General features: G+C 35.0%; 1 protein-coding gene and 1 long non-coding RNA gene across 15 annotated transcripts in view; one reads left to right on the top strand and one right to left on the bottom strand.

Annotated features, from left to right (window-relative positions):
- The window catches only part of COBLL1 (cordon-bleu WH2 repeat protein like 1), a 154,916-nt gene extending 135,195 nt beyond the window's left edge, over positions 1–19,721 (top strand). For 11 of the 14 annotated variants that reach the window (XM_021075411.2, XM_084999257.1, XM_021075409.2 and 8 more), the window contains 5 exons: positions 4,564–4,798; positions 5,757–5,851; positions 8,407–9,992; positions 12,595–12,771; positions 18,498–19,721. In XM_021075411.2, the coding sequence (XP_020931070.2) occupies positions 4,564–4,798; positions 5,757–5,851; positions 8,407–9,992; positions 12,595–12,771; positions 18,498–18,584 (2,180 nt within the window). In that variant the 3' untranslated portion in view covers positions 18,585–19,721. The remainder of the gene's footprint in view (positions 1–4,563; positions 4,799–5,756; positions 5,852–8,406; positions 9,993–12,594; positions 12,772–18,497) is intronic. The other 3 variants (XR_014829465.1, XR_014829464.1, XR_014829463.1) reach the window with 1 other exon arrangement.
- LOC102164208 (uncharacterized) overlaps positions 1–25,428 on the bottom strand; it is a 115,402-nt gene that overhangs the window by 14,242 nt on the left and 75,732 nt on the right. The gene's annotated exons all lie outside the window — the stretch shown is intronic.

Here is a 25,428-nt window from a genome sequence, read left to right as displayed (position 1 = left end):
AATAGCAGGGAGTTTCCATCACGGCTCAGCAGTAACAAACCCGACTAGTATCCATGAGGACCCAGCTTTGATCCCTGGCCTTGCTCAGTGGGTTAAGGATCGGGTGTTGCCGTAAACTGGGGTGTAGGTCACAGATGCGGCGTGGATTCCCTGTTGCTGTGACTGTGGTGTAGGCTGGCAGCTGCAGCCCGGATTCGACCCCTAGCCTGGGAACTTCCATATGCCACAAGTGTGGCCCTAAAAAGACAAAGAGAGAAAGAAGAGAAAGAGAGACAGACAGAAAGAAAGAAAAAAGTAGTTTCTTATCACTTGAAATTTTTAGAGTTTGAGGTTTTTCTCTAATCACACAGTAGATGAATATGGCAACATGTAAGATGAATAAAATAAGTGGCTCTGAAGGATTTCAGCTTCTATTTGGCTTTCTGCTTTTGGGCAATACTGTTTGAACTTTATTATTTTCAGTGTACAAATATAAAAGAATATATATATTTTCTTTATTGAACTACTCTTTTGTTATCTAAACATGCTTATTTTCTATACCATTGCTTTTGATTGGGATTTTTATTTTTAAATTAATTAGAATTATTTTGTTACCAGATGACAAAACTTCATAGTTAGGTAAAGTTTGATCTGAATCCTATCAGAAATAATTTTACTCAATTTCTCAGTGACTCAGAGTCCTTATCACCTCAAACCAGTTATTGAAAATTAGTATACTATCACACACTACTTAAAGGAATGAAACATCATGTGGCCGGTTTGGGAAATATTTTAGCAAGTTTTTTCTTTTTTTTAATAAAAACAAGGATTTATTTTCTGTATGACCTAGAAATCCCACTCCTAAGAATTTTCTCAAGAAAAATGAAAACGAATGTGCATACAAAAACCTGCATATGAATTATTATAGAATTTTTATTTATAATTGCCAAAAATAGGCAACAACTCAATGTCCCTAAACTGAGGAATGGATAAACAAAATATAGTCTGTCCAAACATTAGAATACTATAACTTAGCTATAAAAAGGAACAAGAAGCTAACACACAAAACAGCATGGCTAAACCTTAAATACATATGTTAAAGGAAGGAAACCGGGCTTTCCTAGCTTGATGCTGGATGATTTCATTCATCTCACATTCTTGCAAAGACATAACTATAAGGATAGTTGTTGCCAGGGGCTGGGGTTAGAGAGAGGAGCTGATTACCAAGGAGCATGGGGGATTTGGAGGGATGATGGAATTGTTCTACATCTTGATTGTGGTGGTAGTCACACAAAGATAGATCAATCGATGTCAAAACTGAACATTGCTGAATGTATTCCAAACATGATGAATTTTTCCTGAATGTAAATTGTATCTCAGCTTTTAAAAGGAAAGAGAAAACAACTCTGGCAGCAGCTACAATGGTGTCTGACACAGTGAACATTTTTTTGAATGAATAACTTAAAAAAAAGGTATTTCACCAGAATAGAACAGATTTAATCTAATAAATTGTTTTAGCAAAGAATAGTATTTATCAATTTTGCCCTTTTGACCATCTCCAGGAAACCTACAAAAAGCATCTTTGAAAAATTTAAATTTATTTTACACATACCACACATTTTGTGGATTTTAAATAATTTTAAAATTTATTTTTAGGGAGTTCCCGTCGTGGCGCAGTGGTTAACGAATCCGACTAGGAACCATGAGGTTGCGCGTTCGGTCCCTGCCCTTGCTCAGTGGGTTAACAATCCGGCGTTGCCATGAGCTGTGGTGTAGGTTGCAGACGCGGCTCAGATCCCGCGTTGCTGTGGCTCTGGCGTAGGCCGGTGGCTACAGCTCCGATTCAACCCCTAGCCTGGGAACCTCCATATGCTGCGGGAGTGGCCCAAGAAATAGCAACAACAACAACAACAAAAGACAAAAAGACAAAAGACCAAAAAAAAAAAAAAATTTATTTTTAAAGTTAATTTTGCAATCTTTAGAAGGAGTTAAAAATTAAAATAAAGTGTTCAAATTATATAGAGCTAAGGGTAAAAAATTTTAATAATTACACTTTCAAATTATGTTTTTTATAACTTTTAAACATAGTTTAGTTTGGAAGTTATTATATCTAAAAACTACACTAAGATTTTGCATACTCTTATTTCTTGAAAGTGAATTTTCTTAGAACATATGAAGCTGAAAAATAATAGTTGCAGTATAACATTTGTGAAAATTACTCATTGTTCACAGCCCCCAATTCATTTGTTGTTGTTGTAATTCTAAAATTTGGACATAGTTTAATTGTGTTAACATATATAAAGCAAACTTGATTTAATATTTAAAGCTTGGGAAAATTGGTACTAGTCAAACAAAGTGTGAGAGTGTTCTTGGATGATTAGAATTTTTTTAAAAGAATCACAGTCTTTTCTAAGACTTTTAACAATAGGAATGCATTTCAAATATATATATATATTTAAGGACTTGTAACTATTAAGTTATAAATAAAACCCCAGAAAAATAATTTGCAAAGATTTTTTGAAACATGTGACTCATTCTTCATACCTTAAGATCAGTTTCTCAGCAAGTACCTCATACTTAAATTTGTGTATCTCTGAAATACTTCTGATGGTCAAGAGAGAATTAGGAAGATCAGTAGTTTGCTAAATGTTACCTTAGTTAATGTAATTGCCAAAAGAGCTTAATATATACCAAAGAGCCATATATAAAATACACTTGCATATAAACCATAATAGCCTTTCATTTTTCTCAATAGTTTTCAGATCATGTAAATATACTCTAACTATATAGATGTAATATGCTATTGTAAAGAAATAATATTGTACATTGGCATCAAAATGACTATTTCAACATGTCATGAGATAAAGCAAGATTTATATATATAACATGTAAATTAAAGTCAAATTATTTTTTCTGTAATAATTTAAATTATATTTTTAAATTTATAACAAAAATGTCATTAAATTCCCTATATTTGTATATTAAAAAGCATAAATAGCCTATATGCTTAAAGATAAAATTAAAGAAATACATTTTAAATATTTCAAATGTTCTTTAAATATGTTAAATCCTGTATTAAATTTGTAGATGTGTTGATCACTATAATCCAATGCTATACTACCTTCCCCCCCCTCAACCCTGGTAAAATTCAACTACTATTGTATAAGTAGAAGCACTGGATTATATTTAAATAAACAAAGATCTGGAACCTCATTCTTTGGTTTATATTTGCTGTCACAGCTAGTATGGACACCAGCTGCTTAGGATGTCTCCTCCTTCTTTACCGTGTTGGCCATTTGTTGTCTGTGCTAAGGAATAATAAAACACTTTTATACAATGAAATACTAATGGACAGCTATTGAAAAGAGTCACACATATACACACTCATATGTTGATATGGGACAATCTTTAAGATATAGTTAAGCGGGGAGTTCCAGTCGTGGCTCAGTGGTTAACGAATCTGACTAGGAACCATGAGGTTGTGGGTTCGATCCCTGGCCTTGCTCAGTGGGTTAAGGATCCGGCATTGCCGTGAGCTGTGGTATAAGTTGCAGATGCAGCTCAGATCCCGTGTTGCTGTAGCTCTGGCGTAGGCCAGTGGCTACAGCTCCGATTCAACCCCTAGCTTGGGAACCTCCATATGCCGTGGGAGCGACCCAAGAAATGGCAAAAAGACAAAAAGACAAAAAAAAAAAAAAAAAAAAAAAAAAAAAAAAGAGATATATTTAAGTGGAGAAAAAAAAGTTAGTGGAAAACATCAAGTATATGCTTTCATTTACATTAAGTAAACCAGCAAGAGAAGAGAGGAGGAAATGGGAGTATGCATATCCACTTATATGGTATATGTTCATTATACCTTATGATAATACAGAGAAAAAAACTGTTAAGAGAAGTTATCTCTGAGAATCTAAGTGAGAATTAAAATTAATTTTCATTGTGTAATACTTATTCTGTGTCTTAAGTATATTAAGCATCTAAGTACAATAACTTACTCTGTATCTTAAAAAGTATATTAAGCATTTAAGTAAATGGCTTTTAACCCTGGTTGCACCTAGAATCACCTGAAACCTCAAAAATTCTTGGTCCCACCATTAGAGATTCTGGTTTAATAGATGTGCAGTAGTGTGAGCATCAGTATTTTTAAAAGATGATCAGATAATTCTCAATCATAGTTGGTGCTAATAACTACTGAGTCAAACTTATAAGTACACTTGTAGCCAATATAAAAATTTTGTGTTCTTTTCATTTACAATTAAAGCTATCACATTAAGGTAGAAGTCATTTAATTGAAAGTTGTAGTCTTAAGTGAAATATATAACTTGAAACCTAAGAGCTTAAGTAACTTTTTTCTAGCATGAATAAAAACCTGTAGTGATATATTATTTTTAGAAATGCCTGTCTGCGATAGTCTGATTTTATGTTAACGTAATTATTCACCATTAGAAAAGTATTTTACTATTAGCTTTGAATCAGAATTTTTAAAAGTCCAACTAATTATTATTTTGAAAATTCCTTCCTTGCCAGGATTTCATAGGATGAATGAAGCAAATTAATATTTAGGATTGTATCTTCATTTCTTTGCAGCTGGAATAAGCTCTGATTATAGCCTTGAGGAGATAGATGAAAAGGAAGAACTGAGTGAAGTGCCTAGAGATGAGGCTGAAAATACTTCTCTGAAGTCACAAGATATTCCTATTGGTTCTTCTGATATAATAAATACACTGAAAAATGATCCTGACTCAGCCCTTGGCAGTAGTACTGGAAAGTCCTCACAAAACTCCAAAGAAGAAAAACAAGAAAGTAGAAACACAGATGGACAGTAAGTAGTCTGTATGCCAGAAGTGCTGGTGCTGGTTTGTTTGACTGATACTAGTCTTCTGAAATACAGAACTGTATTTTAAACTCAAATATAGTCATTTCTTTATACTTTATCCCTTTTATCATTATAAAAATGTTCATAAAGTATCTGTTTACATGGGATTGTTTTTAAACCATAACACATAGGTACTTGGTATGGCAAATAGGGCTTTTGTTTGTTGTATTTGGTTTGCCTATTACTTTTTTGGCCTAAATGAAGTATTTAATTTTCAATTTTCACCAAATGCTCCTGAAGAATTTTTACTAAGTGGTATATAAAACAATTCCGCATATTAGAATATGATGTAAAATCACTAATATTTTTGTAATCAACTTCATGATGCAGAGAATGCACTTTCCCCTTGGTCCTAGGAATCAAAAGTCATAGTGCAGTACACTTCCGTTAAGTTAGAAATGCCACAGCATAAATGAAGATGAAATCAAGTAGGCAAAACAGACCATTTCTATCAAAGTTTTGCTTTAATTTGCATGGGACTGTCTCCAGGTTAAACTCTTCTATCACCAAAAAGACCCAATGAGGTCAATTCAAATTCTGACTTGTCAGAAGCTGACCTTGCCAGATGCAAGAAAAAATGTCTGAGAGTAAATTTCATGTAGTTGCTTTTTCTTTAAAAGATAATAATTGATAATAACTAAAGACACTGTTTGGGGGAAGGTGTCTATTTTACCAAGCTTCATACCTCTTTCTTTGTAATGGGGCCACAGCATTTCCTCTCAGTTGCATTTTTTGTTGTTAAATTTGCAGTATTTAGCAAAAAAAGATGATTATTCCAGTCCATCTGTCTTTGGAAATTATTGCCTTTTTTCTCCTCGTGTGTGTGTTTGAATAGTATCGATATATAACATACAATATTATATGAATAGTATCAATATATAACATACAATATTATATTTTACAGAGGACCACACATTATGGTATATAATGCAAGCAACGAAGAGAGCATAGTTGATGGTGTAAGAAACTTGATGTCACTGGACCCAAGCCAAGAGAAAGGTGAGTTATATAAATACCAATAGGCAACACTTTCATAGCACTTACTATGGGCCAAGGACCTTTCTTAAGTTCTTTATATGTGTTGTCTCATTTGTGGGTATTATTATTTTGCAGATAATTGAGCCACAAAAATATTATGTAACTCACCTGAGGTCCCACAATTAGTAAGCAGTAGACCTCAGATTTAGACTTGGGCAATATGTGTTCATTCCAAAATGTGCTTCTAACCACCATGTACTCTAATTTTATTGTTAAATTTTAGAGGTTATTTAACTTACATCTTGGAGCTTGAAAATGGATACTCTATGTATACTTGTGATCGACTTCTTTTTTCTGTCTGACTCCCTAGGCCTATTTAACTCCACAGTCAGTTTACTATATCTTGGGTAAAACTTGTCTGATTTTACAGGCACAAACCATCTAATTATGCAACAGTATTTACCAGTACTTCCCATTACCCACCCCCAACTCTAGACAGTTTATTCTCCTGCTAATGATATATGTCACTCAGTTCTATCATTAGGGCTATGCTCATTTTTATCTTTGCCTGGAAAATAATTTTCCATCTATCTCAACTATTCAGGTATTGTCCAAATCATGCCACTTATTCTGTTACTTGATTTCTAGAAGCCATGCAGTTCTCTGATCTTGACTCAACTAAATTGGAAAGTCTTGGATCAGAGAAATATCTGGTACTTTATTTGAATTCCTTATAGCACCTAGCAGAATACTAAGATACTATTAAAGTATATATTTAGGGTTGCATTTCAGCAAAACATGATAGTATACAAATAGAAGAGGCAAGGAATGCACAGTGGTATTTTAAGGTGATATGAAGGAAGTGGCTTATTCTCATTGTCTAATATGTTAATATATAAAACTAGGTTAAGATTCACAGAAAATAAAGTTTATATATGTATATATATATATATCAATATATGTATTATTTATAGATATGTATGTTCCATTTTAAAATTATATATTTACTATAGGAACCTTATAAAATAATAGAAAATAATAACCACTGTGATCAAATAATTGTGCAGTTAGGGCAAAAGCAAGAAAATATTTTTTAAAAATTGTTTATAAATTTACCTGGCAACATGATTTTTTGGCATGCATATCTTTTTTTCTTCTTCTTCTTTAACAGAACTATTTGAAATAGCTTATGACATTTGGGCAGTGAAATTTATCTTATAGATGAAAATGAGTGATTATAAAACTATAGAGGAATGCTTAACATCCTATCACAATTTGATTTCCAAGGGCCACATTTCACTTGAACTATGCAAACTATCTTATTTGAAAGGAGAGGCCACCAAGGCTAGCTGGTTTTTCAGGAGAAATGATTCTTTGTGGCATATGACTAGAGGAGGACAGTATCTAAGTCACTTGGCTCCATACAAGACATGTGGTGTACATTCATAAATCTATTTTCTTCAGGATGCTTCATTCCAGCTCTTTGCCATCATTTTGTTGGCTGGCAATGGCTGCTTTGTTAACCTAGGCACTGGCAAATGGTTTTCAGGAGGTCTGAATTAGAATTAAGAGGAAGGAGTTCCCTGGTGGATCAACAAGTTAAGAATCAGGTGTTGTCACTGCTGTGGTTCAACCCCTGGCCCAGGAACTTCCATATGCCACAGGCATGGCCAAAATAAAAAAGAATTAAGAGGAAAAGTAGTGCTGGGGAGAGGGGGGTTGTTTTCCCTACCTGGATTCTGACATGAGAAATATAAGGATGTCTTTTTCTCAGAGGAATAGCAAGCCCACATTAAGTGTTTTTATGTAGTTCAGATCACCCATATTATGACTGAAAACAAAGTTTTCTTAAAGTATTTAGCAAAAACACCTAATTAACAAGACAGCCAACTTTGGTTCTATTTTTACTTCAACCCTTAAAGGTAAGATTCTGTTGTCTGCTTTAATTAAATTGATAGAATCTTCTGAGATTATTTCTCTTTTAATGTTAGGTATGAAATATAAACAGGGTAGGGGTTATAGAAAGACAGAATCAATGCATAAACAATAGGACAGGTATTTTGTTTGAATTTGCCAATGTCTCTGGTCATTCTTTATTTTTTTTATTTTAGGGCTGCACCCATGGCATATGGAAGTTCCCAGGGTAGGGGTTGAATCAGAGCTGTAGCTGCTGGCTTACGTCACAGCTCACAGCAACACTGGATCCTTAACCCACTGAGTGAAGCCAGGGATTGAAGCCATGTCCTCATGGATGTTAGTCAGATTTTTTACCTCTGAGCCATGATGGGAACTCATCATTCTCTTTATTTTCGGATTTTTTTATGTCCACTCCCACAGCATATGGAAGTTCCGGGGCCAGGGATTGAATCCAAGCTGCAGCTGTGGCAACATCGACTCCTTTAACCCACCGCACAGGGCCAGAGATCGAACCTGTACCTCCTCAGCAACTGCAGTTGGAATCTTAACCCACTGCACCACAGCAGGAACTCTCCCTTTTTCACTTTGGAGGAGGAAAGCATTGAAAACTTAAGGTTTTTCCTTTTTTTCATATACCTTGTTATTTTTTTTTTCTCTAGACCAAAATGAAATAATTGTCATTCCAACAAACACAGAAAATAATATGGAAAATGGAGTGAGAACAGAAATCAATGTAGGAGGTATTGCCAAAAATAACAATGTGGACATGCAAGTTGACAGACTACCAAATTATCAGGCATATAAAACTGATACTGCTAGAAGTTACAAGGAAAATCATCTTGCTACTTCATCAGCACCAGATCAAAAAATGAGTGAACCTAGTACAGAAAAGACAAAAATGCAAGATGCAGCAATTCAGACTATCCCTTCCTGTGATAGTTTTGATGGGAATCACCAAGATCATAATTTGTCTGATGTTAAAGTTGATGAAAGTGTGCAGACTTCAGGTAACAACAAATCAATTCAACACTCATCTTTAAGTCCACAGGATCCTATAGATACCTCAGGAGAATTCAGGAGTCAGGCCCCCTTGCCAACTGTATATTCAGAAGAGCTACTCCCCAGAAAAGATCCAATTTGTGCACATGGTAATGATGATCTTCTGTCTCCTGTAGATGGGACTGATAAAAATTCAACAGCTTCTTACATAAAGAATTCTCCACTTTACAGACAAGACTACAGTCCCAAGCCAAAACCTTCCAATGAAATTACAAGAGAGTACATACCCAAAATTGGAATGACTACTTACAAAATAGTGCCCCCCAGATCCCTGGAAATATCAAAAGATTGGGAATTGGAAACCACAGGGTATAAAAATGATCAGGAGATAAAGATTTTAGGAAAAAAGGACACTCAAGAGAATGTGAAAGAAACTGCAATCCAAACAGAAGATCTTGTCATTTCTGAAAGCCTGAAGGAGCCACGAGAAGACCTGAAACCAGAGCCTACCCTGAGAACAGAGCATCAGGTGCAAAGGGAGGAGAGCTGTACCCGAGGCACAATAGTGAATCCTCTGAAACCTACTCCCAGAATGACAAGAGACACTGGCACGGCTCCTTTTGCACCAAGTTTGGAAGATATAAACAATGTTTTGGAGTCTAAACTGAAATCTCGAGTTTCAAATCCCCAGACCAAACCAAGTTCTTTTTTCTTGCAGATGCAAAAAAGAGTTTCAGGTCACTATGTGACATCTGCAGCTGCCAAGAGTGTTCAAGCTGCCCCTAATCCTACTCCCAAGGAATTAATAAAGAAAGAGGTAGAAAGTGATACAGTACCTCCTCCAGAGCCAACTCTTTCTCCCTTAAGTAAATCTCCTCCACAGCCCCACATTAAAAATACTGATGATGACAGCATTAAGAAGCCCACAGAAACCTCTCCCCCTCCCTTAGCCTCTCCCCCACCAGTAGCCCCTAAACCTGTTCCTCTTCCCACAAGTCAGTCAGCAGCACTAAATCTGAAGACTCTGAAAACTTTTGGTGCCCCTCGACCATACTCCAGCTCTGCTCCTTCACCATTTGCCCTCGCTGTGGTAAAACGGTCACAGTCTTTCAGCAAAGGCCGTACAGGCTTATGCAATGAGGAGGTCGACAGTGCATCCTCCCCAACTCCGACTGACACACAGGAAGGGAAGATTCCTTCTGTAAATACATTTGTGGACATCCCACAACTAAGTGTGAGTCGTAAGGTAAATGTAACCTTCTAAAAGTAAGGGATTCTTACATAACATGGTTTAAATGGGGTTAACAAGCATGTCCGTATGTTTGTGTGTTACTTAACTCTGAATTCATATTAATCTATTGCCAAGCTACATAAGATAAAAAGAATGGCAGTACATGGCATCTCATTATTTACCCTCAGAATATTATAATTAATATAACTTCATCAGGTCATCATTATGAAACTGTACCATTAGCAAATATTTTCATTAAGTTTCTTTGCTTATTGGAGTTCCTGTCATGGCACAGCAGAAACAAGTCCAACCAGGAGCCATGAGGTTGCTGGTTCGATCCCTGGCCTCGCTCAGTGGGTTAAGGATCCGGCATTTCTCGAGCTGTGGTGTAGGTTGCAGACGCGGCTCGGATCTGGCATTGCTGTAGCTCTGGCGTAGGCCAGCAGCTGTAGCTCCGATTCGACCCCTAGCCTGGGAACCTCCATATGCCACAGGTGCGGCCCTTAAAAAGACCAAAAAAAAAAAAAAAAGTTTCTTTGCTTGTACAGTTGTGTAGTGTGTTATTTTATAGTTCTGACTCTAGTTTTCTGCGAATTGCTTATCTCAATTTGTTTATAACTTTTCTGGATGTCTTGGTTTATTTTTCTTCTCCAATCCATAATAGCAAAATAAATAGTTTTAATTATATAGAATATAAGCAGTATCAAAGACATGATAAAATAACCAAACATCTCTCAGTTATGCATTTTCTATTACATATACTCAACCTCAGCTTACCAAACATTGTTACACAGAAATAATTTAAGTTGAACCCAGAGTTTACATATGTAATTTTCTTAATATCCCACAACATCCCATTTTATTCAGTGTCAACTTTAATTATATTATGTTGATGAAAATATCACTTAACCATCATTTAACCTTAATCATGTACAAGAAAGGGGGATTTGTTGACTCTTTGTTTAATCAACTAAATGATATATAGTCAAAGGAGAGAATGAAATTCGGTGTGAATTATGATAATCTACATGCAATTTAAAAAAAATACATTGTATACTTTTACTCTGATAGTGTTTAAAGAATACATTCATATTTGTATGACAGTTCCAAAAGTATTTTATACTATTTTTCAAACATTTCCAGAGTTAACAGAACATTAACCACATTTCCAAGTAAATATTTTTCCATAATTTTAAAGCAGTATTTACCTTAAAGAATTTCTTCATATATTTCACATTTACGTTTATTACTTTAATATAATGTCAGAAAGAGATAATAGAGAAACTAATTTTTTTTTTTTTTTTTTTTTTTTTTTTTTTGCTTTTCAGGGCCGCAGCCATGGTGTATGGAAGTTCCCAAGCTAGGGGTTGAACTGGAACTAGAGCTGCCAGCCTATGCCACAGCCATGGCAAGTGGGATCCGAGCTGCATCTGTGACCTACACCACAGCTTAGGACAACGCCAGATCATTAACCCACTGAGCAAGGCCAGAGATCAAAACCACAAGGATGCTCATCAGTTCGTTTCTGCTGCACCACAAGACCTCCTGAAACTAATATTTTACTTAGGAACAAAGCCTGTTTTGTTTTTTTTTGGTTTTTTTTTGGTGTTTTGTTTTTTTTTTTTTCTTAAAATGAAATACCATTTCTAAACAACAAGAGCTTGATTTAGATAATAGTTTTTATTTTTTGCTTTTTAGGGGCCACACTGGTTGCATATGTAGGTTCCCAGGCTAGGGGTCAAATCAGAGCTACATCTACCAGCCCACACCACAGCCACAGCCATGCCAGATCCTTAACCCACTGAGCAAGGCAGGGATTGAACCCACAACCGCATAGTTCCTAGTCATATTTGTTTCTGCCGTGCCACGACAGGAACTTCTAGATAATACAGTTTTTTGAGCCATTGTCTGAAGTCTGTTTAGCTCACCTTTTGTGAAGATATTTGGCAGGTTGAAATAGACATTTTTAAGATGGTTTGAATACAGCTGACAGTTAAATCAGTAAATATCCCTTCTAAGAAGTTTAATTAAATTTTGATTCTTAAATTTGGAAATTTCTAATATTTATTTTTAGTCTCGTGGGAAAAATAAACATGGCCATCACTTAGTACCTGTGACTTCCAGAAACAAAATAAGCTGCTACATGTAACATAGTCATTGATAGAAGATATGTTAGGTTCCACTGGCATGAAATTGCCAATATTTCGTCCATTTGTACTATCAAATATAATAATTTCACAACCCTTATATATTGGATCTATGAAAGAAGTTTTCAGTCTCTGAAATTTTTTATTATTTGGCTCTGCTAGCCAACTCCAGTGGAGAAATCAGTGTTATTTGACTCAAAGGCAGTAAAATTACCACCATATTTATGAAACAAAGAAAGGTATCATTTTTCTTCCTTAGCCTCCTGAGTTCAAGAGCAGGGAAAGTAATGCCCTCATCTTCTAGCTGATCTCTGGCAGTAGAGATCACTGAATAGATGAGGAAACAGCTGTCTAAAACACCATTGTGGTAAATGGTGATTCTTGAAGAGCTATTGATGATGAACATGTTTTGAATAATGGCCCATTCTTCACTTAGTATTCATACAAATATTTCACATTTATCTTTATAGGAGAATAACTCTGTACATAATGAACAGAATCTCCAAATACCATCTCCTACCGACTGCCCATCATTCACCCTTAAGAGACAAAGTTCTTCCACATTCCAAAGCTCTGACCCAGAACAGATCCGACAGAGTTTGCTGACTGCAATCCGTTCTGGAGAGGCTGCTGCCAAATTGAAAAGGGTAAGTTTTCTTTATCAGATGGGTGACAGTGGGTTTATTTTTAACATTGTCCAACTAATACTTAGGGGAAATTGTTTTCTGGCTTTTAAATTTGAATAGGGAAGATGCCAGAAGTTACTCTTTTATGTCAAGGGTCATTTTTGAAGTATGAGCTGAGAGAGTCCAGAGTATTACACAGACTTAAAAATATGTCAGGTCTATTTTCCAAAACATGGGCCAGGTGCAGAGCACGAGTTTTGCTCATTATTATATAACTATATATAGAAAGTGCCCTGGACTCTCATTTTAAGAAATTGTGTTAGCATAGCAAGAAAGATTTTTTTGAAAAGAAAGTCCCTCCTTTATTCCAGAAAAGCTGCACTATTGTAAGAGCCTGAAAGTTTTAGTCATAACTTCTACAGTGATCAATTCATACATGGGATTGAGTGGCTGGGGGAGGAGTTTTACAGGTTAAACCAAAAAAATATAGGGAAAATCTACATAATTTAGAGGAAACCTAACACAGAAAGAAATTCAGATCTTAATAAGGCCCTGCCAGAGTCTAGCTGCTCCTTGCAAGGAGGTGTGCTCCTCAGGCAAACCCCAAAAACATCATGGGGAATTATTTGTAGATGAATTTCCTCCCTTTGTCACCTTCATCTGCTGAAAGAGGATGGGGTGAAGCCCTGAGCCTGGCATCATTACTTGGGTTTCCTAGAGGCTGCAGTCTCCCTAAATGTCTTTATTGTTCTTTCCTTAGTTGCAAGTTCTTGGACATCTAGAACAAGAAAAGTACTCATTCTTTTAATGACTCCCTAGTCATTTCATTTTGTGAATTCCTTCTCTAATCATTTTGGAAGCTGTTTAGAGAAGAGTAAGAGACTTGTTGAGCAAAGCACTGAACTTAACAAAAATCAAATCTGCAAAGGAACAGGAATGCTGCAGAGATAGGAAAGGGGGAAGGCCACCAGGCACATCCAGCCTTGCCTGCCCCAGCCAGCATCCTGGGTGCGTCTCAGTGGAGCTGTGAATGACAGCCATTCCCACAGAGGGCTTGGTGCTCCCATCTGGGCACGCATGGAGACAAGGCAAATAGTGTGTGCTGTCAGGAGTGAAGGAAACATGAAGGGATTTAAGTTTGAATTTCATGGATTATTTGTAGAGTTTGAATTTACATACCAGGCAGCAAAAAATATACATTTATATTAAAATTGGCATTTCACAGGCCATGACATTTATTTTTGAGAGAAATATGCCCCTATAAGTTGTACATTCTCATTTATGAAAATACTTCTATTTCTAATCTTGTAAATTAAGAATGTTACAAAATTCTCAAATTCTCAATTGGAAGCATTTTTTTTTTAATTGAAAAATACCAAACATTGTACTAAATACTGGGAATACAGAATTGAATAAGGCTCTGCCTTCTGAGTGTTCACAGCCTGGGACTGAGAAAGTGGTACATCAGGCCCACAGGAGAACAGAAAATAATTGCAGTGCCCTTTGTACTAAGGCAGTGGATATATTAATGAATTTCAATGGACTAATTGCAAAAAAACAGTGCATTAAGTTGGAAATGCCTTTAGGCCAACAGAATTGTACAGGCAAGCAGCTATATACTTGGTATGTTATGGGCTCTGACTTGGCAGTCTCTTCACATATAAAAGTCTCATTGCTTCCAGGATGAGTTGGATGTGAATCAACACAGAAAACAACCCTAAATGATGATCCTATAATTGTATCCTGTTTATAACTCATTACTTTAAGGTTCTAGTGAGTCTAAATTTTCTTTTTCAGTAGGAGGTTATTTATTGATCGCTCTGACTATAGTGGCACCTCATAAATTTTGTTTAATGAAAATTTCTTATATAATCCTTTTTCTTCCATTAAATTCAGGCCCAGGGTCTAGTAAAGTTCATGATACCTACATTCCATGATCAGCACCTTCACTTCTAATTATATGTACGAAAACATGTGATTCTTTTATGTACCAAGACTCAGAATATTCATGGAATATTGTTTGTAATAGCTCTAAATACATATAACCTTCATATCCAAAAATGGTAGAATAAATAGAAGTATATTTAAAGAATGGACTATCAAATAGCAATAAATTGAACAAAATACACTAAACACAACAATGTAGAGACATACAAAAAATATGTTTAAAGGTGACAGCATGCAAAACTAAATTATATTTTTTGATGATGCATATGTAGGTGGCAATTATTTTTAAAAGTGAGGAAGTAATTATAAAAATCACAAATGGGGTTACTTCCAGAAGGGAGGAAATGGGGTGGTTGGGGGGCTTATTGGAATAAGACACAATTTGAGAAGGAACCCCTCCCAAATTAGTATCAAGATAAATATCTTAATGCAATATTTTTAATTTTTTTTTTTTTTTTTTTGGCTTTTTGCTATTTCTTGGGCCGCTCCCTCCGCATATGGAGGTTCCCAGGCTAGGGGTCGAATCGGAGCTGTAGCCACCGGCCTACGCCAGAGCCACAGCAACGCAGGATCCGAGCCGCGTCTGCAACCTACACCACAGCTCACGGCAAGGCCGAATCGTTAACCCACTGAGCAAGGGCAGGGACCACACCCGCAACCTCATGGTTCCTAGTCGGATTCGTTAACCACTGCGCCACGACGGGAACTCCCAATATTTTTAAATGTACAAATAAATGCAAAATGATAAAGAAAATGTCAATTTTAAATAAAGATCAATAGTTGGAAGTAGTTTTGACCTGGGCGGTGGACTACATATATATGCATGTTTGTTTTCATTGAGCTGTTTAAGTTCAGTGCACTTCTCTGTACATGTATTATATTTCAAAAATTACAAAAGGCAGTACAAATGGTCACATGAAGGCTCTAATTTCTTGTGATCTTTGCTTAAGTCCCATATTTCTGTCCTGAACATTTCTCCTAGTTTGTTTTAAATTATAACATTTCTTTTATAGAACAACAGTTACAGTGCCAAATAAAATCTCCAGTGATTTTGACAGTGGGTTTGGATTGTTCATCAGAAAGTTGGCTCTGTGTTTGCCTATATTTTGGCACCCAAATGTTTAATTTAGCTCCAGGTACCAACCTGCCTTATGGTTCTTGTTCATACCCAAGCAATTAACCTTCATTATAGTAGTTGGTTCACACTAGAACAATTATCTAGTTGATTGCTCTACTGTAAATGTAGTCATGAACATGCCATGTTTTTTTCATGTTTAAGGCTTTTTTTCCATACCTTACCCTCACTTGACCCCCATGTAGTCACAGTGACTTGTCTTCATATAAAGTGTTAATAAATCTAGCACAGTATTTTATAAAATGTGCTGGATGTTAAGATGTACATATGAAATCAGCAAATTGTTTGCAGAGAATAAGACAGATTAAGTCATCTATCATCATTGATTTGTGTTGACATTAAGAACTTCTCTGGCTGCTTTTGGTTCTTGCTGGCGCTTGACTTACTAAGATTATTACACCATCACAAGGAGAATATAGGTTTGTGAAAATAAACTGAGAATGATATTTAGTACTTGGTATTAAGTGTTTCCTCAGAAAGTAAATTTAATCTTTAGCTAGACAGAAATCTGGAAGGAAGAGAAAAACTGGCTAAGTCACCCAGAATCTTGCAGGCTTGTTTAATTAGTCGGCTTTTTATTCATATTTCTTTGGTTTGAATTTGAACAATCCAGGTGTTTCAGGTTGGCAGCTCTTTCCATGTATTTTTAAAGTAAAAATAAGTGATGGTTTCATAGTTAACACTCCTTATAGGAGTAAGAAAGCTATGTGACTATTCCTGAAAATTCCTTAAATTTCAAGGGTAGGCAGTCAACTAGTAAGATGCTCACATCAGTAAATTCTTAAATGTTACTTTTTAAAGATCACTTTACTATGAGTGGCCTATGGTCATTGTTCAAAAAATTTAAGCAATACTTTATAAATGTTTGTAAAAAGTTACCATGTTTCATTCAAGAAATAGTCACTGAGCTACACTGTGCCAGGAACTAAAATAACCATAATATAAAGTGGTTATAAAGTGGCATTAAAATAGACAAAGTCTATGACCTTAACAAATTCATAGAATAGTATTCTAATGATTTCTTCTTATGTTTGAAATTTAACAAATTTTTAAGTATCACACAAAATACCATTTCCTCCCAAAGTAACTGCTCTGGGTAGAATACAGTGTAACCTTTCAAATCACTTTTGTAGCATGCAAATGTTTAATATTTCTAACAAAAATGGAATCCTCTAAAATATTCATAAACATATATGTCTCTTAGAAACTATTTTTTACATACATATCTATGCTATTCTTTTTAAGACTGCATAGTATCTGACTAGATAAATTTATTTGCTACCTTATTTGCTCCTTATTACTAAACATTTAAATAGAATCTAAATGATATTAACAATGAATATGTTTTATTTGCAGACATTTAGAACCATCAGTGTGTTTTTTAAATGCTTTAGCCAAATTTACTTTCTTTTACTTTACAAAGAATATGAGAGCTGCAATTTTGGCAGGAATTGGAAAAAAAAAAAATAACCCCTCACATGCACAGACTTTTCAGACCAAGGTCACATAATGAAAAGTCATTACCTGTTTGTTGGCTGTACATGGAAAGAAACCCCACATGAGTACTGAACAGGGTGCACTTAAGTGTTTCTTCCCCAGTTGCAACTTTTCTTCTCAGCTGTTTTATTTCAGGTGGATGGTGTCAACCACTCTATTCCATCCTGGGTTCATAAGACAGTCAAGAAATCTGATTTGTTTAGATGAGCTATATTTAATAAAAGGCAAGAAATGAAGCACCAGGAAACAAAGCCAAACTGAACTTGCCAGTTTTATCTTCCTTTTCATTTATGTTGCTAGGCAGAACCTGTGGCCTTTTCTACCTCAGTTCTCTTCTTGGGAGGAGATAATGTTGATTAGGAAACTAAATTTGTCAAATTATAATTGAGAAATAAACCATTTTCCTAAAATATTGTCATATATGTAATATTTCAAAATATAATTATTTATGATTGAGAATCCAGATGATTCTCTTTTACATTCTTGTAAGTAATGTTAGAATTTTAAAGTATTTAGGAGATTTTGTTTTAGTGTTTTTTTGATTCACATACAGATTGTAAATAGGAAATTTTGCCATAGACTTTTGGAACTCAGAAGTTTATTTAGTAAGAGGGAAAAATCTACTTTTCATTCTGCAGTTGTTTTGACAAAACAATCATTGGTTTCACTTTTTTAGCCCTTCATATGAAGTCATTTTAAAAACCAAAACTACTTTTTCTTATAAATAAGGGAATAACTTCAAGTTAATCTATATTATCAATACAAAATTATAGAATTCATTGCTTTGTGGAATTGACTTCATTCTTCTATATTCTCCAAGGTACTTTAAGGGAGCCAGAAGTAATCTAGCTAAAAATGCTCTTTAACAGCTTGGCCTACAGTCTGTTTATGCTCTTGTACTTTGAATTGATTTGGTAATTTTGTAAAGACTAAGATGTGTTAATGGATTATTTAACTTGTTTGTTGTGGAAATAACGCTAAAGTCATTTTTAATTTCATGGTAGAATGAACATTTATTCTTGGATTATTTGAAATTTATTGAATAATAAATACTAAATGTTAGCATTTACAATTAAACAGAAGTTAATGAGGTAATTGTTGTAGACTGAAAATTTTACAGCCATCCCATTTAAAATTAATGGGTGCAAAGTGTGTTTCTGTCTCTTAGGTTACGGTTCCGTCAAATACAGTATCTGTGAATGGAAGGTCAAGACTCAGCCATTCCATGTCCCTTGATGCTCAGGATGGCCACTGAATGTTGCCCTGCCATACCGCACTTCACAGAACAACTTCCTACTAATGGAGAATGTTGGCAAATGTATATTCAGATGTATACTAATATATTATCTATTAAAGCATAAGAATTTGTGTGTGCCTTTTAATGCCAGAAGAAGAATTATCAGAGTTTATAATTTATAATAATATTTTTGGCCTATTTTGCCTTGAGCTGAATATGCTGCTTCAGAACTTAAAAACAAGGTGTTAGTGACTTTCATTATTTTCAAATGAGAAATAGTCACCTTTTGTTAATTTCACTTATCGACACATTCTCTATAATGGTGACTTAAGACAAAAGGCTAAGATTCATAGACTTATATTTGTGTGACACGTAAATAGCTAGGCAAACAGATCTGACATTTGCTGCCTCAGTGTTACAGTTTAATTGGAAATATTTAAGTTATATTAAAGCCTGTTTGCTCTGAAATTAGTTATGATATCAAATAAATATATTCAATTTAACAGTTAATTTCAATGATGAATCACTTAGTGTTCAAGTCTTATCTTGTGTATTCTTTATGAAAGCTCATAGTATTTTAATATTTTATTAACATGGACACTTAGTTTTTTAATCTTTAGAACTTAAATTGCACAAGGAGAATTTAAATATTTTTGTATATAATTATGACATTATTGTCACACAGATATTACACATTTTATGTGCCAGAAGCCTTAAAAAATCTTTCTGTGAAAATGTTGATATATTGTGACAATTATTTCAAATTCAGTCTGTAGACAAGAGTAGGGGTTAGTTTATGTCCATATTGGAAAACTTTAAAGACTACTTGGAGGTTTCACAAATCCTGGTTTTAATTAAAGTGATAAAGTCATTACGTAGTTCAGATGCTAATATTCTCAATAATAATTTATATTTACATTAAAATTGTTAAGCAAAACAATGCCAATTTGTTGGCTGATAACTATTCTGGGGTCTAGAGCTTGTTGATATTCATTTCTACTTTAAGAATTTAATTGCTCACTTACTCTAAAAGCTTTGTCAAACAAGCTGATGTTAAGTTGGTTTTTACTAAAGCTACTGAAATTATCTGCCACTTTGGAAAATGTGTTGATTCTTTCTCCCCCAGTTTAATAAAAGCAAGTTATGTATTTGGGATACTTTCTTTAAATGCAGTTTTGTGTTAATCATCATATTTGTGTGTACTTTATCTGATCAACAACACATCTCTATGAGCCAGTAAACAAGTAATAGTAAGACAAGTAATAGTGTTTCAGGGCCCAGGTATTTAATTCCATGACACATGACAAGTACACATTAAAGGTTAAATATTGCTACTCTTTGCTTGAATCATATTTTTTTATGATTTTTATTTTTTTCCATTATAGCTGATTTACAGTGTTCCGTCAATTTTCTACTGGTCACTTACGATGGAGCATGATAATGTGAGAAAAAAGAATCAGCTTTGAAGAGACTCTCATACGGAAACCTAAGTCAAGTCATAAAATAGGGAAGAGAGTGACTAAAAAATTGTGTTAGATTATCTGCTTGGAAAACAAACTTGGATTCCTACCTCAAACCATAAATATATTCGAGTTGAGCTTTTAAAATATTTTGAAACTGAGATGAATATATTCAATACTTCCCAGACCTCAGCATAAGAAAATTATTTAAATAAGACAAAGGCAGTCATAAAATATATTAATTTTAAAATATCAAAATTTAAATATAGTACATTAAATACTATAAAAGTGAAAAAATAAGCCACGAGAAGATGTTTTTAATATGTATGAATTAAATTTGGTGGGTTTTTTTGGTCTTTTTAAGGCTGCACCCATGGCATATGGAGGTTCCCAGGGTAGGCGTCGAATGGGAGCTGCAGCCACAGCAACGCGGGATCCAAGCCACATCTGTGACCTACACCAGAGCTCACAGCAATGCTGGATCCTCAACCCACTGAGTGAGGGCAAGGATCGAACCTATGTCCTCATGGATACTAGTCAGATTTGTTTCTGTTGAGCCATGACAGGAACTCCGAATTAATTTATAAGAGTAAAAATTCCTAAAGCTCATGAAAAGACTACCTAATAGAGAAATAAGCGTACACTGAGGTGGGAGGAATCTGAAGAAGAATGAATATACATATATGTATAACTGAATTACTTTGCCGTACACCTAAAACTAACACAACATGTAAAGCAACTATATTCCAATAAGATAACAAAAGTATTTCTTTTTATAAAAGGAAATCTAAAAGGTTAACAACATGGCAAGAATACTCTTTACTAACAAAGAAATACAAGTTAAAAACATAAGACAGTGTGCCACATCATACTCATCAAATCAGTAAAAATCTGTTTTAAAATAGCAAGTGTTATCAAGGACAATGAAGTAATAGGAACTCTTACTGTTGGTGGGAAAATACATTAGCACAACCATTGCATTTACAATATCTGGTAAAACTGAAGATCTCTTGCCATGTTACCTTAAAGAAGTACTTATGTGTGTGCTTAAGAAGACATAAAAATGTTCCTGACAGCCTTGTATATGATGGCAGAAAGCAGTCCTAACCAGCACTCAACCTTGATAGTATATTCATATAATAGACTTTTGTACAGTAGTTAAAATGAACCAACTAGAATTATGCACATCGACATGGATACATCTCAAAAATAATGAGGAAGAAAAGCAAATTGTGGAACAATGCTTGTTTTATGATGCCAGTTACATAAAATATGCAACATGATACTATGTATTATGGCTCTAAGTAGAAAAAATACACAGGTTTGCTGATGAGAATCAAGAAGTGAAGACTGGGTTGGGGGAGAATTACAGGAGGCATCAATTGTGTTTGGAATATTTTCTTTTATAAACTGATTTGAAAAGTTTTACTCCAGATTTTAGAAATAGTTTGTATTAAAATATTTAATGGTTCATATTTAATATGAACCATTAAAACACATTCTGAAAAAAATTGCTTTATTCATACTATTTCAGGGGAAAAGTATATGCTACTCTACCTGCTTGGGAAAAAAATTTGAGACACAATTTTCACTAATCATATGCTTAAATAATGGCAAAATGAAGCTATAGGAATGATTTAGAACAAATTTCCAATTTTCTTTTTTGTCTTTTGTCAGTTTAGGGCCACATCCACTGCTTGTGGAGGTTCCCAGTGTAGGGGTCGAATCAGAGCTGTAGCTGCTGGCCTACACCACAGCAACAGCAACATCAGATCCAAGCCGCATCTGTGACTTTACACCACAGCTCATGGCAACGCTGGATCCTTAACCCACTGAGCAAGGCCAGGGATCGGACCTGCGTCCTCATAGATACTAGTCAGGTTCATTAACCACCAGGCCAGAATTGGGAAATCCCCAATTTTCATAGTTAATTTTTGGCATCTGGGCATTTTCCTTCTTTTCCCCCATCAGGTTATTCCTTTATGATATGTATTTTTAAATTATCCAGGTTCTATATAAATTACAAGGTATGAAATGAAATATGTTCTCTGTCTCCAGCATTCCACTCCCCTCTTCAGAAATGACCCATGTTAATGTTTTGGTATGAATCCCTAAATGTATTTATATCCAACACATATGGGTTTGTTTTGGGCTTTTTTATTTTTTCAGTTTGTTATTGTTGTTACTGTTGTTTTTAAGATTTAAAAAAAGTCACGCTCTAATAGTATTTAGGAACTTGCCTTTACACCAGCAATGTTTTGGAAGAACTTTTCTTTTTGCACATATTTACCCTACCATATTTCAGTTTGCTATTCTCTTATTGTTTCTTGATGTCATACACAGTTATGCCTAGAGTCAAGATATTGGGTTCAGAGTTTCCATTATGGCTCAACAGGTTTAAGAACTCATCTAGTATCCATGAGAATGCGAGTTTGATCCTTGGCCTTGCTCCGTGGGCTAAGGATCCAGCGTTGCTTTGAGCTGTGGGGTAAGTCACACACCCCTAACCTGAAAACTTCCATGTACCACAGGTGCAGCCCTAAAAGAAAAAAAAAAAAAAAAAAGATCCTTGTGTTCAAATCATAGGTCTGCCACTTAAGAGTCACAGAATCTTGAGCAATTTATTTTATCTGTATCTCATTTTCACCTTTGAAAATTTGAATTAATACACTTATTTCATGGCAGTAGTTGTAAAGATTAAATCAGTTTTAAAATTGTTTGGCGCACACACACAACTCATTTTTAAAAGCTACCTATTTTTACATACTATTAAAAATATTACTATTGGGAGATCCCTTCATGGCTCAGTGGTTAATGAACCCGACTAGGATCCATGAGGATGAGGGTTGGATCCCTGGCCTCACTCAGTGGGTTAAGGATCTGGAGTTGATGTGAGCTGCGGTGTAGGTCACAGACATGCCTTGGATCCTGCATTGCTGTGGTTGTGGTGTAGGCTGGTGGCTGCAGCTCCAAGTCAACCCCTAGCCTGAGAACCTCCATATGCCACGGTGAGGCCCTAAAAAGCCAAAAACAAACAAAAAACCCTATTACTATTAATGAACAGGTATTGTTTTAAGACCACATCTGGCCTTGGCCTGAAACACCAGAATCCACAACTGCTACTTGATCCAGACCTTGAATGAACCCAGTCATTTTCCTAAGAACTATCATTGCTATAATTGAAACTTAAAGATTTCCAATTGATAACAATTATTTATCTTGTGCCAGTTCATTTCCTACCTACTATTAATAGAGACAAAAAGAGCTAAGAATCAAACCCATCATTTCTACTACCAATTGACTTTCATAAATGACTTGAAAGGGAACTTGCAATTAGGGGTCACGATGATTTCCACAAATAGAATATTTTTTAAATTGTTTATTCCCTTTTGAGATTATTTTAAAATGATTTTTATATTTTCCATTATAGTTGGTTTACAATGTTCTGTCAATTTTCTACTGTACAGCAAGGTGACCCAGTCACATATATATATATAATTTTTTTTCCTCACATTATCTTCCATCATGCTCCATCACAAGTGACTAGATATAGTTCCCAGTGCTATACAGCAGGATCTCACTGCTTATCCTGGAATGTTTTTCTTAAGATTATTTTTGATGTAAAAATAGCTAATTTACTTGGTGTTTTAGAGTTTACACAGAACTTTTATATTATTTGATCCACATATGGGACAAGAAAGTACACAAAGTCATTGCTACTTTACAAAGGTCATATAACCAAACAAGTGGCAGAATCCCACATCTGACTTCCAGTCTGCTTTTTCTAATGGCCAGACTTTGCAAATGATGGAGAAAATGGTGCTAGATTTCAAGGGACACTTAAAAGAGTAATCTACTTGTTCTGGGTCCTCAACTGTTCTTCCTTTTCTCTGAAATGTTACCACTTTCCTGCAAGTTTTTGTCCCTAACACCTCAGACTCTTCATATGGATAGATATATTTTGTTTATGGCAAGAAAAAAATGCCACCATGTGCTCTCACAAAAGAACTTTTCTGACAGGTATTTCGAGAGAAATTGTGAAACATTCCGATAATTTGTGTAAAATTGTTGGCATTTCTGCTTCACAAATTGGAGAAATTCATTTGGAAGTCTTGCAAAGTACTCATCTTGAAGAAAAAGTGCTACAACTGCAAACTTAGAGTCTTCAAAACAAACCATTTCTTTACCTCCCAATTTATCCTTATGTTCCTACCCATTACTTGTGGTAGAATATAGTGATGGCCCCATTACCTTACCTGCTTCCACACTTTTTGCCACATGACTGTAATTCCTCTCACTAAGGAGAGAGAACCCATTTCCCCATGCATAGAAACAGGTTTTGTGACTAATTGAGATGAAAATGACACAGTGCCAGTTCTGAGACTAGATCTCAAAGTTTGCATGTTTTTGCTGGCTCTTCCTTTGTACCTGAAATGTAGTTATATGAGAAAGACACGAGTAGTCCTTAAAAAAAGGATGAGAGATGCATGGAGCAGGCCTTTCAAATGAGGTCACCCTAGAGCATTTAACAGTCAGACACCCCTACCCCACCCCAACCAGAAATGATCAAGTTCAGTCAAGAAGGGCAGGCAACATAGCCACCCCTAACTGACTCTCGTGTATGAGCAATCAATGCTTACCCCCTAGCTAGGCCCTCGAGATTTATGGTTGATTATTATATAGCATTGATGTGGCAATAGATGCAATACACCCTCTCAAACTCATACACATATGAATCTACCCAAATTATAAATTCATTCAAATGGTTCAGGTCCACATACAGTATTTCCCCCAGAGTTCCACAGACTATTTATTAACTCCAACACAAAAACACCTCAGACTCTCTGTTTAACTCACAACTAGCTCAAAAAATTCTAACTTAATAATTCCTTTACAATTCATGATGCAGAAATATTTTATTTCCTTTTTCTTCTCTGCTGTTTTATCTTCAGAACAGGGAGCATGAGAGTCCAAATATCAAAGATATCCAAAGCCCTCTTAGAAGCTCTTTGAACTTGCCTATTTCATAGAGCTGCCAGTTAAAATACATATTTCTCAGCTGAATTCAAATTTCAAAGATAAACAATGAATTAATTTTTAGTATAAGTATGTCCCATGCAATATTTGTGATATACTAAAAAAGAAAAAATCATTTAACTGAATTTTAAATTTAATTAGCTGTCCTTTTTTATTTTTATTTATTTATTTATTTATTTTGCACCAAATCTGGCAACCGTATTATTTCATGAAAATCTGAAAGGAGTAAATGAAGCAAGAGGAAGCATCCAACATGTGGGGAAAGAGAAGAGAGAGCAGGCACAACACCAGGTAAGTCAAGAAACCAGGAAGTGGCATTTTGGAAGCACAAGCTTTGTTCTCTTTGATAGCTCACCATCAGAGAA

The sequence above is a fragment of the Sus scrofa genome, chromosome 15 (assembly GCF_054392235.1).
Source record: "Sus scrofa isolate SSC_HxYL_T2T_F1_AM1 chromosome 15, Sscrofa_HxYL_maternal_Yorkshire_Landrace_v2.0, whole genome shotgun sequence".
NCBI lineage: Eukaryota > Metazoa > Chordata > Mammalia > Artiodactyla > Suidae > Sus > Sus scrofa.
Note: the sequence above shows the minus strand (reverse complement) of the source record. Positions and strands in the feature narration are given on the sequence as shown.